This window comes from Haliaeetus leucocephalus, unplaced genomic scaffold, assembly GCF_000737465.1.
Source record: "Haliaeetus leucocephalus isolate CR32 unplaced genomic scaffold, Haliaeetus_leucocephalus-4.0 Scaffold161, whole genome shotgun sequence".
NCBI classification, from domain to species: Eukaryota; Metazoa; Chordata; class Aves; order Accipitriformes; family Accipitridae; genus Haliaeetus; species Haliaeetus leucocephalus.
The window spans coordinates 523,184-538,974 of record NW_010972597.1 but is presented as its reverse complement, the minus strand read 5'-3'; the positions used below and the strand labels follow the sequence as shown (position 1 = coordinate 538,974).

The 15,791-nt window shown below is 43.0% G+C and overlaps 1 protein-coding gene across 3 annotated transcripts in view; it reads left to right on the top strand.

Annotated features, from left to right (window-relative positions):
* Positions 1-10,766, top strand: part of LOC104828681 (chromosome unknown open reading frame, human C11orf24) — a 28,751-nt gene extending 17,985 nt beyond the window's left edge. For all 3 annotated transcript variants that reach the window (XM_010562538.1, XM_010562539.1, XM_010562540.1), the window contains exons 2-4: positions 3,339-3,577; positions 8,158-8,274; positions 9,465-10,766. In XM_010562538.1, coding sequence (XP_010560840.1) covers positions 3,421-3,577; positions 8,158-8,274; positions 9,465-10,624 — 1,434 coding nt within the window. In that variant the 5' untranslated portion in view covers positions 3,339-3,420 and the 3' untranslated portion in view covers positions 10,625-10,766. The remainder of the gene's footprint in view (positions 1-3,338; positions 3,578-8,157; positions 8,275-9,464) is intronic.
* The last annotated feature ends 5,025 nt before the right edge of the window (positions 10,767-15,791 follow it).

The following is a 15,791-nucleotide window of genomic DNA, read 5'->3' as shown; positions in this document are numbered from 1 at the left end:
TTTAAGCTTGTAAGTTTGTATTGAGCACCTTGGGGGAGGAATTAGCAGTTGGCCCCTGAGGAGACGATGCTTAGTGAGAGGGAAAGGGGAGACAAACCTCTTGTGTCTGAGCTCAGCATGTCCCCCTTAACCAGTGCTGGCCTAATCCAGAAAGGCTGCCAGGTGCTTTGGAAGAGGTGAGAGGCAGTTACTGGAATTTTGCTTTCCTCTGGAGCTGTTGCAGTCAAGTGGGACCAAAGTCAGCTGTGATGGGAAGGACTTCTGGTGGGTTAGTGTGGTTGGGGATACAAAGCATCTCTGTGCATAAGGGACAGGTCGCTATGTCCTTCTAGACACTGAGTATGATCAACATTTGATCTTACAAATATATGTAGGTTTTGAGTCAGTTGAGATGAATTAAGATTATTTTATTTGTCCTAAAAGACTGAGATTTACAATATAATAATAATTACAGTATTTATGCATAGATTTAATGCTGCTGTATCTGCATTTCCGAAATGCAGTGGAAGATGTTTATTCTTTGAGGGTTGGTTAGTATAACTACAAAGGTATTAGTAAAGGTGGGAAAACTCCCCTATAATAAGAGAGTGCTCTGTGTTTGTATTCATTGCTGTTATTTACCATTTTCTTTAAAACAGTAAATGCATACATTATTGCACAGCCAATTCATTCTCAGGGTCACTTGTTAGGCTATAAAATGTTGCTTCTTGTAAGCCTTTTACCTTGAAAAGGGACAGCAAACATAAACTGGACTCTCTTTAAAATGTAAAATTTACCTGTAATGATGTATTTTTTTCTTTTTTTCTGTGGGTCAGATACTGCTTGCTGAATCTCTGCCTGTGACTTGTGAACCTTACAAAAAGTCCACTTCTGCATAGTGTGATGGGAGTGCAGGTTGACAAACAGTGCTCTGAGTGTCTTGGTGAGGTACCTATAGTGTCGGTGAGGGAACCCAAATCACCTGCTTTAAGTTGAAGGATTCAGTGTTTAAAGCAAACTTTTGTTGTCTGTCTGCTCTAGGAAAATCTCCTGTGGGCAGAGTGTTTCACATCTACCCTTGCTTTCTCCCCTTGCTCCCAGTTTTGTCAACTGGAGTTTTCAGTATATGCATATGCTAAGAGTGACAGCAAGAGCGTGCTACAGGCTAAGGCAAACTTGTGGAAGTGCTTTGTAATTCAGAACAGTTGGAAAGGTATTGAAGTTATCTTGGCTGAGGAACACAAACTTATATTACCAATTCCCTGCCGAAGATGCGGGGCTGCTTTCCCGGGCAGCCAGTGCCTGTGTACCATATTGGAGGGGCTGCAGTTGCATATCTATCACACAGCTCCTCTCCTCCTCTGCGCTGATTCTTGCAACTCCTGCAAAGTTGTACTTGGAAGAGCAAGTGATGAGGAGGAGGAGGGAGCAAAGTGCGCACTGTGAAATGCGGCGGAGCTGGTGCTGGCCGGGAGCAGTCTCTGGTATGCGGGCCTAGATGGGGCTGGTGAGCTGCCTTTCCCCACCAAGACCTCTGTTGTCAGGTCAGACTTAGAAATTCTATTTCCAGCTGCCAGGTGGGGTGACCCAGGCATGAACTTTTGGCTGCAGTGAGAAACCTGCTTGCACAAAACCAGCGTGATGCTGTGCACTCTTACTCCAGGGAGAAAGCTGGAGAGGAACGCACAAGCTGAGGTCAGCTGTGCAAGTACCCTGCAGCCCAGTCCTTTTGGGCTCCCCTGCTCTCTGGGAGAGCAGAAGATGTAGAAATGCTCCATCTATTTTCAACATGCAAAATAACTCTTTTTATTAGAATAAATAAAAGGGCAGGAAGGAGGCTCTGAGTTCCTTAGGGAACTTGTAGGGTGACTAGGCATGCTGAATTTGAGACACTGTATTTTAGCATCAAGTTTTGCCCCCACCTTTGACTCTTTGGTAGTCCATTGTGGAACTCTGTGTTGTGTGTCCTCTGCGAAGCTTGCGGTAGCTGTTTATGTTTCACCCTTTTCAGGCAGGGTGGTTCTGAGGCTAAAACTCTGTTACCCTGTTGGGGCTTTAGGACATAGAGTAAGGAGGGAAATTTGGAAACAAAAGTTTCATGGTGTGAAGCATCAAAATATTGCAAACTGGGAGTCAAAGCTAATAAATGTTGTCTTGGGCTTTCTTGGAGGAAAAAAAGGCTGTTACTCAGACTCTTAAATTCACAAGCATGGTTGCAGCTGGAGTTGAGAACTCAGGATGAAACTTCTTGCATGGATGGCTAAATCAGGGTCTTAGGCATGTTACTGATGACTGTTGGATGTTTTTCACTATGTTATTTATACCATTCACATATGCTACTCATTCTGTGTCGTGAACTGCCTTTGCATCTTCTACTGCAGTCGTCACATACACCTCTGAGATGTCATGCAAAGTTGAATCTCAGCACTCTTCGAAGGCCATGACATTTCTCTTCATAACTGCAGGGTGAGGACTAAAGCTTGCTCCAGTGATGAGGAAGAGGGTTGCCCTTAAAAACTACTTAGGAAAGAGACTTACAATTGGTCTGGTTCAGGCTGAACAGTTTGGAAGCTCATATAAAGCTTTAAAAAGTCTTGGAAACAAGAGGGTAAATCCAGGTAAAAGCTGACGATCTGCTCTGAAGTCAACAGGAGCTGCTCCAGTGACTTCAAGGATGAGAGCCCATCCATTGGGACAGAGTCTCGTGTGTTCATTGATAATGAAGAAAAGACATTGCCTATTTATTGTTTTATGTGGGGAAATGAAGGCTTACTGTTGCTTACTTCTTCAGCAACAGCTGATGTGTTTGTGTAATCTCTTGGAAAACTGGAAATATTGGCTTTTGCTTGTTTTCAGCCAGACGTTTTTTTACCTTATTGCAATGAGCAGGAAAATCAAAGCAAGAATCAACTAAGGTTGATGCTTGGGTTTGACTGACTTAGTGTAAAGGCAGGGCCAGGACTATAGTTCCCCGTATTATCAGTGTGCTCAAGCTGGTGCAAACCCTTCTGCTGAGCCTGGGAACAACATTAAAGACAGAGTGAGTCAAAAACCATCATGTCTGTTCTGCCATACGCCTGTGGACTTTGAGTTTGGCTTTGTATATGTGGCTTTTGACTTGAGCTGTTCTCTGGTCGGGCCTGAGGGAAGAAGAGCAAAGTACCGTTTCCAAAGAAAGAGCCTCTCTGTGAATTTGGGTATGGTCTTTTCTCTTCCTGCCTCTGCATCATTGCCTATATGTTGTGTGTATTGATACTTGCCTTTTGTATTTTTTTTCTATCCCTGCTGATAGGAGTGTGTTTAGTAGAACACTCTCTTGATATAAATTGATAATTTTTTTTTTTTTTTTTTTTTAATAGGTATATTGTAGTGGATCTGAAAGTGATATAAGAAAGAATTGCTTCTGGGAAGAGAAGCATCCCTGCAAGGCCAACCCTGAAGATGTGGACTGCCATTGTATTCTTCCTGCTGATTTCCTTCTGTATATGTGAACACAGGTTTTCTGTCCTGAAAGGGAGAGGAGTCCATGTAGTACGAATAAACAAGCTTACAACTGAAAACCAGTGCAGGCAGGCTTGTCAAAGCCCAGGTGGTTCAGGTGAGGTTCTTTGTCCCTTAGCTGGAATTCCAGCTGGGTTTTCTGTTCCTTAAAGGTCTCTTCTGCTCCCCTGACAACTATCTTTCTTAATTCCAGTTGTTTACAGGCATTTACAGTTACGGCTTCTCTGTGCAGTCCCGCGGTGCTAAATAACTTTTGACAGCTTTGGTTAAATTGAATCCAGAACAACCATATCCCAGGGCCCTTGTAGCTTCCGTAAGAAACAGAATGCATGTGCACTTGGTGTGCGCTGGTAGCGTGCAAACGGTGTTAGGTCACTTCACTTGAAGAATGATTATTCCATGCTGCCAGATGTTTGCAAGTGAACAGTGCTGTTGAAGACAGCTGCACTGGAATGAGCAGTCTTTGCTCACTGATATTTATGTTTTTTCTGCCTTAGAAGAAACCAGTTGTATCCTGCAACCAGGCACAGGGTTAAACAAGTCTGGGGAGATGAAAACCTTCTGCTGTCTACCTCTGAGATGTCTTTAAAAAGCATTAAACTTCTAAATGAGTCTTTCAGAGTTGCCCTATCTTATCTAGCCGCATGTGAAAGCTTGTAGCACCTACAAACTGGGGCTGCAGTGGTGAAGATGAGACCTTGGCTCAGGTGGATGAATGTCTGACAATCAGATTGATAGGAACATCATAAAGATGCCTTTTTTTTTAATGCACAGTGTTTCAAACCTTTGTTTTAAATGAAACATCTCTTCATAGTGGAAAGAAAGCACCTTTATAAACTAAACATTTTATTTAGGAGGTAAAATATGAGTGGGTTTGTCTCCCAGGCATCAAAGCTGTGAAAACTTCAGCTTCTGCTTTTTAAGGTAGTAAACCCTAGAGAGATGACACATTCACACTGACTGTGCTGACATTTAGGGTCTGTAGCACTGCATGTTTTTCTGTTCCACCTGAGAATCTCTCAACACAGTGCATGTGTCTTCTTAACCTCCTGATATCTTGATAAAGGTAGACAAGGTGCTATCTGCTGCCTCTTCCAGAGGAGGGCCATAAGGAATTTAGTTTGTCTGTGATCAGGGCTGGGAGATGATCTGAGTGCATACTTTGCCCTGTTGCTGACTTCAGCCACTTTTTTTTATACCCTTCACCTTGTTCTCTCCTGATGTATTTTGTACACAGCAAGTCCAGTTGAATGTTAGCTTTGTTGGACAGAGGTGGTTGAGCCTCTACAATTAGGTGACTTGTTCCATCTTTAGGAAACCACGTAAAACTAAACCTGAAAGCTTTTCGGGTTTTACTTTCTGTATTAAGCCCACTGAAGCAATTTAATTCCTATTTGTTACTTGATGGCCAGTCTGTTGCACTGCTTGATGTCAAGGGAGATGGAAAACATACAAACTCTTGACATAAATGTATAGCCATGTGCAGAGAGATCATCTGGAGAGGAGGACCTGAAATGTCTTTTTTTTATGATAAGCTTTAGGTTTTAAGATCAGTTTTACTTCTCTCCTTCTCCATTCCCACCTTCCCCAAGTATGTTTATTTTTGTGCTTGCTTTCATTACAGACGTGAGGCCTGAGGCTTAGATGTCAGAATAGTTACACCTATGTAACTGGCAGTAAAGGAGCAGTGGTTGTTATTTTTCAAGGTATTATGGTGTTAAGTTGCAGGCCAAAGTTGCATGGGGAGACATCTTCATAGCTGCATTGCTTGGAAAAGTGGAAAAATAACATTCCTAGCTGGTTAGGCTCTCTTCTGTAGATGTAATATATACCCTTGCTGACAGAACATCACTAACTTAGAGAAGTAGTGCAACTATCACAAAAAGAACTGCTTTTGTCAGTATATTCACATTTCAGATGTGCCCTGCAGAAAAGGAAATGGTTGCTGATCTAGCTATTCCAGCATCGTCTTTGAATATCCACACCAGAGGCCAGGATACATAGTTAGCAAACTAACATACGCAAAACGATTGTACCAATATCATGAGACGGTTTGACACTTCAGTTATGTGCTAATAAAAGCAGCAAAACTCTCTAGTGCTGACAGCATGGATAGTAACTCTAACCTCCGTATGTTGTCTAAGGGAATGGGTTCAAGTCCCCATATGCTGCTAGGGTAAGTGATATACTTGATGGAGAAGGTGCGCATCCTAGCAAAGATCTGGCAATCCGGAATTCCCAGATGCCTGGTGAGCACAGTGAACCCATGTTGGGAGGTAAGATAAGCTTGTACTCTTCCCTTTGCATCCCCAGCCATATTCAGAGCTCTCCCAAGTTTCTTCTAGGGTGGCCAGCCCAGGGCTGGGGGGAAAACTCTTGGCCGTCGGAGCAGTCTGGCTCTGAGAACAGAGCCCCTTGGCCGTTCTTCTGGGCTATCTTGCATGCTCTGGGGAAAATGAAGGGAAAATATGACATGGCTGCGAGAGCAAATATTCCTGCTCCCTACTTCCACAATACAACTGCTTACCTGGGTTCTGCTTGCCTTTGGGCATCTGCGATTCCTTTCTGGTAACAGCAGGCTTAAAAATGAAATAAACCAGTTTGATAGGGCAAGACCTTGGCATCTGCCTATGTGGTTTCCTTTCAAAAGAGCTCTGAAGAGCTTTTGTTGTCCTTCCACTTTCTATTTATTCTTTTCTTTTTTTTTCTTTTTTCTTTTTTCTTCTCTCTCCTAATTGGAAGTGAGCAAAAAGGAACCACTGGGTAGCAGGGATCTTGCAGTGGACACATCAGTTGGAGCCTCAATCTGGAGTTGCATCAAAGAGAGTACTAACCAGTCTGGTAGTCTGGTTCAATAGAGGTGTCTGCTTGTCATGGGGAGCAACAGGGAACTCATGAGCAACTGGATTCTGATGGCAGCAGAAACCAGGATGCTTTAACCATGCTGACCCCATTAATCACCTGACCTTTCTGAACTGACTGACTTAGATAAGTAGCCAATGCAAGATAGCTGCTGCCTTTTTGTTTTCCCCTTCCCAAGAAGTGAGAAATGGCATGATTTACATTAGTAGATGGTCTATGTTTCTCCACTAGTGTGACTTACTGACCGAGGGACAGGAGGTGGGGTGGGTAGTCAGGGCACATCCAAACATGCTTTCATTTCTGAGAAGTGGATTTTAATTTCTTGAAGGGCTGCTGCTGTATCTCCTGCTCTGTGTGACTGTTGAAGCTTTTTATTTTATTGCTTTTGAAGTACCATTTTTTAAAGGCTTTGAATGGTTTCAGGCACTTTCTTAACATTTTATCAAAGACAGTAAAATTCCACCTTGACTAGTTTCTTTAGGACTTTCAAAACAGATTGCAGTTCTTGGTACAGGAATTTCTCCAAGTTCGTAAGTTTTCCACAAGCCCTCTTAATAACTGTGGTAACATAAATGTTTTTTTAATGAAAAGTTCAAGCTTCCCATAGCCTTAATCCTTAGTGAGAGTAACTCTATTTGTAGATAAGAGCTTTAAATATAGCCATATGTACCACATAGGTGTCTTCTTTGCCCTTTGTCACACTTATAAACACAAAATTAATTTATCCTACTGTAGACTTCAGTTCCCTTTAATCCACTGATGGGTGGTCAGTTGGGCACACGTCTGCTTCATCCCAGACCAAGCACTGTGTTACCTTCTTCTGGTTTTTTTGTTACAGCATGTCCCATAAATTAATTGCGTGCTACTGTGATATTACATAAAATAATAGCATAATTTACACAGGAAGGATCTTTTGAAGATCTTTGGTCTGAACTCGACTTAGATCTGGCTGTTCAAGACCTGCTGGAGAGTGTACCACCTCTCTGGCCCCCAGCCCAGTGTTTGAGTGCCCTTGTGGTGGAAACTGAATTTTTCCCTTGATGTTAAGTTGGGATTTCCTGTAAATCATCTGCTTTGGCCCCTCAGACACCTAGTAGTCACCCTTGGACTCGCTCCAGTACATCAACACTGCTTTTGTTATGCTAGGGACCCCAAAACTGGGCACAGTGTTTGAGATGTCTCCTCAGCGCTGATTAGGGGAGGTTCATTCCTTCCCTCAAAGCTTGGTTATGTGTATGTAGACATGCCCAGAAAGAAGTTAGTGAATTCAAAGGGATGCCAAGAGAGAGAGTTCCTGCTGTGATGAGCTTATTTAGCTTGTGTTGGGATTTGACTTACTAAAAGACAATTTCTGTGATGGCTCCCATGGCTAATGGTATCATTGTTCAGCAAATGAAGAGTAAATTTCAGTGTAAATCCAAGCACTGAGGTGAGAGCTGTCTCCCATGGGTGATAAGATGGGTGTCTTCTCAGTTTCAGTGCACTTTTTTTTCCCCCTGATTAAGACATCTAGGTGAATGCTAGCATTTAGATGAGTCCAGACTGTAGTGCACTCTCTTGGTCCCTGTCTGGGTGAGTGAATTGCTGTTGTTAGGAGATGTTGGTACCAGAAGACAAGCAGGAATGTAGGCTGCAGTTGCTATATTGATTTCATTGACTTTCCCGTTATTTTCACTAAGGCTGAGTCAGGATCCTTTAAGGCCAGATCTTCCAGCTATCGTGTTGGGTTTTTTTTTTCTAATTCTTTGATTACAGCCATGAAGCAGTGTGTTCAGTATACTGTGTGTAGCGACCCATTTTCTCTGCTGTTTTCAGGTAACCATCACTGTAATTGGGCTGTGCCCTACCAGAATCACTGCATCCTCTTGCAGTGTCACCAGCTGAGCGTGTGCCAGAATGCTGGCGAACAAGACATCAGAGATCTGCTTGGAGGTAACGCTATACTTCAGGCTCCTGCTAAATCCAGGATCCTGGTCCTTTTGCTTTAAATGCCTACATTTAGACCTTGACTGGCTTTCAGCTGAGAGAGATAGGTTGTGAAATGCCTGCAGGGTGATTCCATAGGTGAAGTTGGTTCACTGAGACAACTGTTTCAGTAGCCTGGTAAGGGCTCTGGCACTTACACCTGCATGATGTGTCTTTGAGTAACTTTTGTAGCTGTTACTGAGTAACAGTTTGTCTCCATGTTGAGGACATCCTTCATTCAAGCCATTTGCACTCCACACACTGTCCTTTGGAAAATAAAGGCATAAACAGATGTATTTATATTTTTTTAAGAGAAAGGAAAACGTCTTGGCATTGGGTTTTTTTGAGATTGCCAGGATTTTGTGCCAGATGCAGCAGGCTGCTTCCATAATCAGAGCAGCCTTAGCAACAATTGCTCGTGGTGACTTTCCAGTGCCAGGATCTTCAATTTTAATTAACTAGCGCAATAACAAAATAGAGCTTGTTGGTGATTGGGGAATCGGTCTTCTAAAGTATGTTTCAGTAGTTCTCCGTACCCAAGTTAAAAAAAGAGAAAGTTTGTTCATGGTTCTTTTGGGTTGGCAAAGGTTTCTCTGCAACATAGCAACCAGACCTTTGATAAGCAGATGGGATTTATGTCACTATAAATCTAGAACACTAGTTGTGAAGGAAATTCTCCCAAAGTACGAAGGTGTAAGTGGAAATTTCCACTCACTTTTGAGAGGTGAAAATTATGAATCTAAGCATAAAGGGTTTGTCCATGCTGTGTAGCTTTGAAAGCATGAGTCTTCTCAGGAGCTGGCATTCGTAAATGCTGCAGCTCTTGGTGATAATGTGCTTCGGCATTGTAGGTCAGTACTTTGTTACCTCCTTTTTGTGGAATTAATTCTCTGGTTGGGCAAATGCCAGAGGTCTCTGGCAAAAAACAAAGCAAAACACCCCCCCCAAAACAAACAAAAAAACCTCACCCCCAAAAAACCCGAGAGGGAGCAGGGGTCTGAGTTTTCACGTTCTTGCTGTCTTCAGGACTGATTTATTCCAGTTGTACTACATGTACTGCAGAATTTGTGTTCTGGTTTGCATGTTGGGGGTATGAGGTCAGATTTGAGCTTGAGAGTTTTATCCTTATGAAACTTATTGGTTTTGTCTTTTTGAAGAAATTGTCGGTGGGAAAAGGCAAACAGTCCTGTTTCACCACCAAAGCTATCCACAGAAAAAGGAGAGGATGGTGAATGCACAGGTTGACCAACACAATGTCGAAAACCTGCTTTCCTCAACTCCTCGGACTCACAAGATCCAACTGAGGCATTTGCTTGAGATTCAGAGTGAAGGTGTAACGACAAATGCAAGAAAAACAATTGCAAGCAATGCTACCACCACCACAGCGACCACCACAACAACAAACGTTACAAACACAACTGTCCTCACTACAGCTTATGAAACAACTGCCAAAGCCTCAAACGCCCCTGCAAGTTCTGGTTTCCTTGCTGAAGCCATGTCATCCACTGCCTCTTCTCCCACTTCTGGTCACATCCCTGCTTCCACTTCTAGCCATTTCATCAAGCTTGTGACCACCACCAAAAAATCAGGAAGTAGTAGCTCTGTCTCAGTATTGTCCCCCACTTCTACTTCTGCTCCCCTCACTGTCATTTTTCAAGCAGGTACTCAAATGCCTCAAACAGAGCAATTTAACCCAACCACCACTGCCAGCGCTTCCCGCTCTAGCAGCCCCACCACTGTTGGAGCTGGCCCAAAGACAGCGAGTGCAACATTGACTATCCTAATCCCACAGGATGCAGGAATGTCTTCCACTACTTCTACTCGTGCCATGGCACTCACCCCCTCAGAGATTTCACACTCTGCGAACCCACTGCCTGTCATTACGTCGCTATATCTAGAGCCAGAAGCAAGTAGAGCCGCAACATCCTTGAGTAAATCAACTTCTCTGGGCTCTACGAGAGGTGCCACGGTTTTAACTACTGCCTCTACAGCAGAAACAACAGCTAGGCATGAGATAAAGTCAACATCTCACATTTTTTCAACAACCACGGCTCCAGCAGATGCACCCAAAACAACAGCTTCAGGCCTTGCAGAAACGCTGGACATGGACAATGAATATCTTCTCATTGCTGCCGAGCCCCTGACTCAGTACTTAGTAGATAAAAGTTCGCTTCTTGCAGTGCTTTTAGTTGGTACATTTTTTTTCATAACTGTTATAGTTCTTTTCCTTATGCAGGCCTATGAGAGCTACAAGAAGAAGGATTACACACAAGTGGATTACCTGATCAATGGCATGTACGTGGACTCAGAGATGTGAAAGGGTGGAGATAAAACAGCAGGCAGAGAGATGGAAAGGAGATTGAAAGCCTGCCTGACTTGTTTTTCTTTCCTGTTTGCCTATAACACAAACTTAAAGTGCTTCCAAATTTACTTCTAGTGCAATCGAGGAGAAATGCCATGTACTGTATTAAGAAAAAAAATAATTTTTTTATCCAACTGTGCAACAGGTTGCTGTAAAAAAAAAAAGAAAAAAAAGTAGTAATTTTTAAAACTTTCATAATGCACAATAGCTTTGGCCATTATTTTTCATTGTAAAATAAGCCTAACAAGGGGTAAGCCATCATCCTTGGAAAATGCTGTGGCACTTTTTCAAGTGTTTACACTGCAGGTTCCTTGTGTTATATTCGTTTCACGTGTGCTCTGAAAACAGAGCAAATAATGCTCTCACCTTTGCAAAGTGCTTGGAAATTGCCAGATGAGAAGTGTGCAGTTTTGCTGCAACAGGGAACTTTTAATCGAATGTGTGTCATGTTTCAGTATGCTTCTTGCTTGTAAAGAGGTCTGTTTACAAAGCATTGTAAACTCTGTTTACTGCTAACCCAAGATACCTTTTCACCGTGGAGCGGATTACTGTGCCTCTGCACTTAAATGATCTTATTTTTATATTCACTTAATAAAGGGGGCCCTGGAAGGGCATATCTTGTTGCATTTCTGTTTTCATTCCTCTCCCTGTCAGTTCAGAAGCAGGCAAGTGCGCTTTTGGGGCTTAAGCAAATTAGCTCTACTTCAATATTCCAAGTACGGGGGCTTTGAAGACCTCCCTGGAAGTATGGACATGTCACAGAAGATGCTGATCATCTTCCAGGCTACTGCTGCTGTGCTTTCAGAGCAGTAAGCTACTGGTCTCCCAGGTATACAGACCCATTCACTGCTTTTTATCTTTCATGCAAAAAGCATCAGACTGTGTTTTGGTTTTTGTTTTGCATTTAGGACCAGCTCAGAGTTGCTAGTAATTTGGAAACCTTATTGCACGTGCAGTTGCAGCTTACCTCCCAAGATCTGCAGCTGAGAGAGTGAGTAGAAAACACATGATTTTTGGCAAGTATTCTTCAGTGATGAATGCGTCTTATTTGAATGACACACGTACATACCAATAGCAAAATGCTGGATAGCTTGTGTCTCACTGTGAATTATTGATAGCTTGTGTCTCACTCTGAATTAGTTGGCTGCTCTTTAATCCTGCTTGCATGTAAACTTGAGGCTGATAACCGGCAAACCTCAGAATTTGAGCTGTTGGGTTTTGGTTTGGGTATTTATCCAAATTCTTTGGCTGTTTGGAATTTGGAGGGAGTCTTTACCCTGGAAGAGGTTACTTTGTAGACTTCTTGTTCATCATCAAGTTGAAAGCGCTATGAAAACAGCTGCAAACAGCACAAGTAGCAGCAAAGGCAAGGGGTTTGAAAGAAATGGACGGGAGGTAGTTTCCTGAATCTTACCCAATACAAATTTTGAGGTCAAAATTTCAGCGAGTATGTTGAGGAAAGGAAAGAGATTGCTTTGGAAGTGAGATGACTTGGTTGTCAGCATCAGGTTGCATTTTGCAGTGCTTTCGCATGGACTGCACCTGCATGCTGGTAGGCTAGAGCATCTGTCAGGGTAAAAGGATAGTGTGGTTTTGGGAGCCTCCCTCCTTGGAAGGCTTGAAGTATAAGCCACAAAATTCACATGATGTTTCCTGGAAGGGGAAAAAAAAGCTTGAGGGACTGAATTTTATTGTATTTCAAGGTTATTTTAAATTGGCTTCTCCTCAGCAGAAGGGAACCAAACCCTGATTTCTGCCATCTTCCAGGAGCTGCCCATGTGCAGTATCTGTGCAACAAGGTGGTGGGAACATCCCCCAGCGTGGCTGGGGACTTGCACCCTGTTGAGATGCTTAGGACTGTTCGCCTCTCAGCACAACTGTTCTGAGCTGTTAGCAGATGTCAGGCAGATGCTGCTCTACAACCACAATGTCCAGAGACTTATCTTTACTTAGGGATCTCGGGTTTCACCTTAACTGCAGGTGAGTCACTAACCATAGACCTAAGCATGTGGTCTTTGAGCTCTGCTCTAGATACTGAGGTAAGAACTGTCTCCTTCACTCCCAAGTAAGGAGATGGGTGCTACCTCAGGTTCAGCTCACTTCTTTTTCTCCTTATTTAGGCAACTCAGATAAATTCTTGCATTTTGATAGGGTGAATCCAGGCAATAGTGCTTTTCCTTGTAATTTATCCCTTCCTATGTAAGTGAACTCCTGTCTGTAGGAAGTGCCTTCCTGCAAAAAGGCTCAGTGTTGCAGCTGTTCTGCTAGTGCTCTGCAGTATTTTATTATTTTTTTAAGTTGCCTGAGCCACTTACACAAAGGCAAACTACCATCATCAGCCTTGTAATTGCTTACCCTGGAAATGGGGAAATTTTTGGATAAACTTTGCACTAACTGTGGCCTTGTTTCTTTCTGTCTCTGTGGATCACTTCATAGACCCAAGGTTGGACACCAGATTCTGTGGAGTGGAAGCTTGTGAAGTTGCACCGAGTTTTATTTTCTTTGAAGAGATATTAGGCTCCTGTGCTGATTTCTTGGAGGGAGTAGGAAGGGAAGGGAGAGGAAAGGGGCGTTACTTAAACAACACTCTGAAAGAGTTTTCTATTCTAAAACCAGATACTTTCTAAGATTGGTTTATTAAAAACAAATAAAACCCTTCGGGCATAATTTAAGTGGGTTTGATATAATTACAAGAGTTGGAATTGGGTTACAATTCTATTTACAAGAGTCTTAGGGAGTTTCTTATGGACACAGTGAGAATATTACAACTACATCATGGCTAAGAGAAACCACCACCATAAAAATCTTTGTGGCTTCTTAACAGGTTCTTACAGGAAGGTGAGTACTCATCAGAAGTTTGTTGCGGTTCCCACAGTCCTGGTATGTTTACGTCCAGGTCTCCTCTTCAGATACTGGCACAGCCTGTCTTTTTTGTTCTTATTTGAGTTACTGCACTTCCAGCTGTAAAATACTTTCTCAGCAGAAACTGAGCTTTTTAGTGTAAGGCTGAGCACCAGAGCAAGTCTTGCCTCAGTGCATTTCTGCACACAAAGTAGAGATCTTCATGCTTACCATAGAATCATAGAATGGTTTGGGTTGGAAGGGACCCTTAAAGTTCATCTAGTGCAACCCCCCTGCAATGACCAGGGACACCTTCCACTAGACCATGTTGCTCAGATCCCCATCCAACCAGACCTTGACTGTTTCCAGGGATGGGGCATCTACCACCTCTCTGGGCAACATCTTCCAGTGTTTCATCACCCTCATCGTAAAAAGTTTCTTCATCTAGTCTGAATCTACCTTCTTTCAGTTTAAAACCATTACCCCTTGTCCTATTGCAATGGTGCTCAAAGTGCAGTGCCAGCTAGAGAAATGTCAAGTAGGTTTTTCTTTGCACCCCAATGGTTTTGTCTTATACTAGCTCAGTTTAGGCATTAAAAAATAAAAATATTGGGCTGTAGCCTGGCCACTGAAAGTCAAGGTGTGTTTTCTGGCTGGTACATTGAAACCCAGTTGTAAAGATTTGGCAGCTTTGGTGGTTCTGTTTTGCATCTAGCTACTTGTGAGACTTGAAGAAGGAGAGCAGTGGGACTGTGGAAGGTAGATTGCATATTCAGTCCTCTAAAGGGCTCTTCTGGAGTGGTGGCTTGATGTGCAAGTCCGAAGCAATTAGGATTTCTTCCCTTCTGGTTCTTTTTGTGTTGGAGGTCACCAGCAGCAAACATTCACTTGGTTGTTTCTACCTTCAACGTATTGTTTCTGTTTGGGCCAAAGCCAGCCTCCTAGAATAGCTTCACTTGTTTTGCTTTTGAGACTGCAAATGATGGCAAATCTATTCATTTCATGGTGTAGTGTTGCAGTAGTTAATAGTGAGTATATTAGACGAGGAAATGCAACACCTTTGAAAGTTTGCTTGCAGAATTCACGATATAACAATAGATGAGGTTCTACCAAGTTATCTAGAAGACATCTGCCAATAGACTGCCAAAACCAACATTCTGCTGCTGTGAAGCATAGCATGTCTGGCGCACATTGGGTTTCATTGGGTTGCACAGCCTCTTTCTCAATAAAACACAAGAACATCCTGGAATTAAATTTAGATTAGATTAATTCTAAATGCCACCTCCCTCTTATTTAATTGCCTGTATTCAAGTATGTTGTTCTAGGCAGCAGAGAAGAAAGGAAATAATGGAATATTAAAACATTTAAAGGAATAATAGGAATGAAGAACTTTTCGACTGCAAATGTGAGTTTGCAATATGCCATGTGGTGTCTAGAGAATTGGGGAGCATGTGCAGAACTCTAAAGCGTGACCTTTAAAACAGCTAATGCATATAGTCAGAAAACACCCAGGGAGCTCTGGAAACAGAGGTATATTGTGGAGCTGGTTTCTCTGGATTTGTCTAGTGGCTGCTCATTTCTGGCATCAAAAAAGGAAACCTGAGCCCTGCCCTACTGAAGCATTTCTAAGGGCATTTTCAACTGTGGGTTCTCTGGTATGCAGTAAAGGCAAGTTCACATTGCAGCATCTCCCCTGACCAGCGCAACTCTAGTTGTCTCCTTTCCATGGCCTCTAAGTCTTAGGAAACTTAATTACCTTTGTTGCACTTGGCTGAGGTTAGCCTGTGGGTTCAAGAGCAAATGCTTTCATCTTGCACAAAGTATGGGCTTGCAAGTTTGTGCTTTCCTAGAAGAAACCAGGCTAAACAACAGCAAAGCCTAGAGCTGCAATGATTCCTATCTGCTAGAAGGCCTAAGGTAGTTCAGGGTTAGGACTCTGCTTTGACTTTTTGTTCTTGCTGGATAGCTAGTTATTGTGGGCAAAGCTGGTCTTTGCTCTATGGCATTTTGGGTCGACTTCCTTGTAGTTTCATGTCCTTGGACCTTGTCTTTCTGTGCTGCTGCTAGGCTGGATAATTTATTTAGAGCAGTCCTGCCTTGGCTGAGAGATGCCAGCAGGTTGTGCTGCGGGGCAGCTCTTCAGGAGCTTGTCTGCTCAGCCTCCCTCTGGCAGGGAAATCCCAAAGGGTCTGGGGAAAAAGGAGTCTCCGCCTCATCTGGGGCTTCCTGGTTAGCCCTGGGTGATGTTCAGCTTGTGCTTTGGCTGGAGTTACGTTTGAAT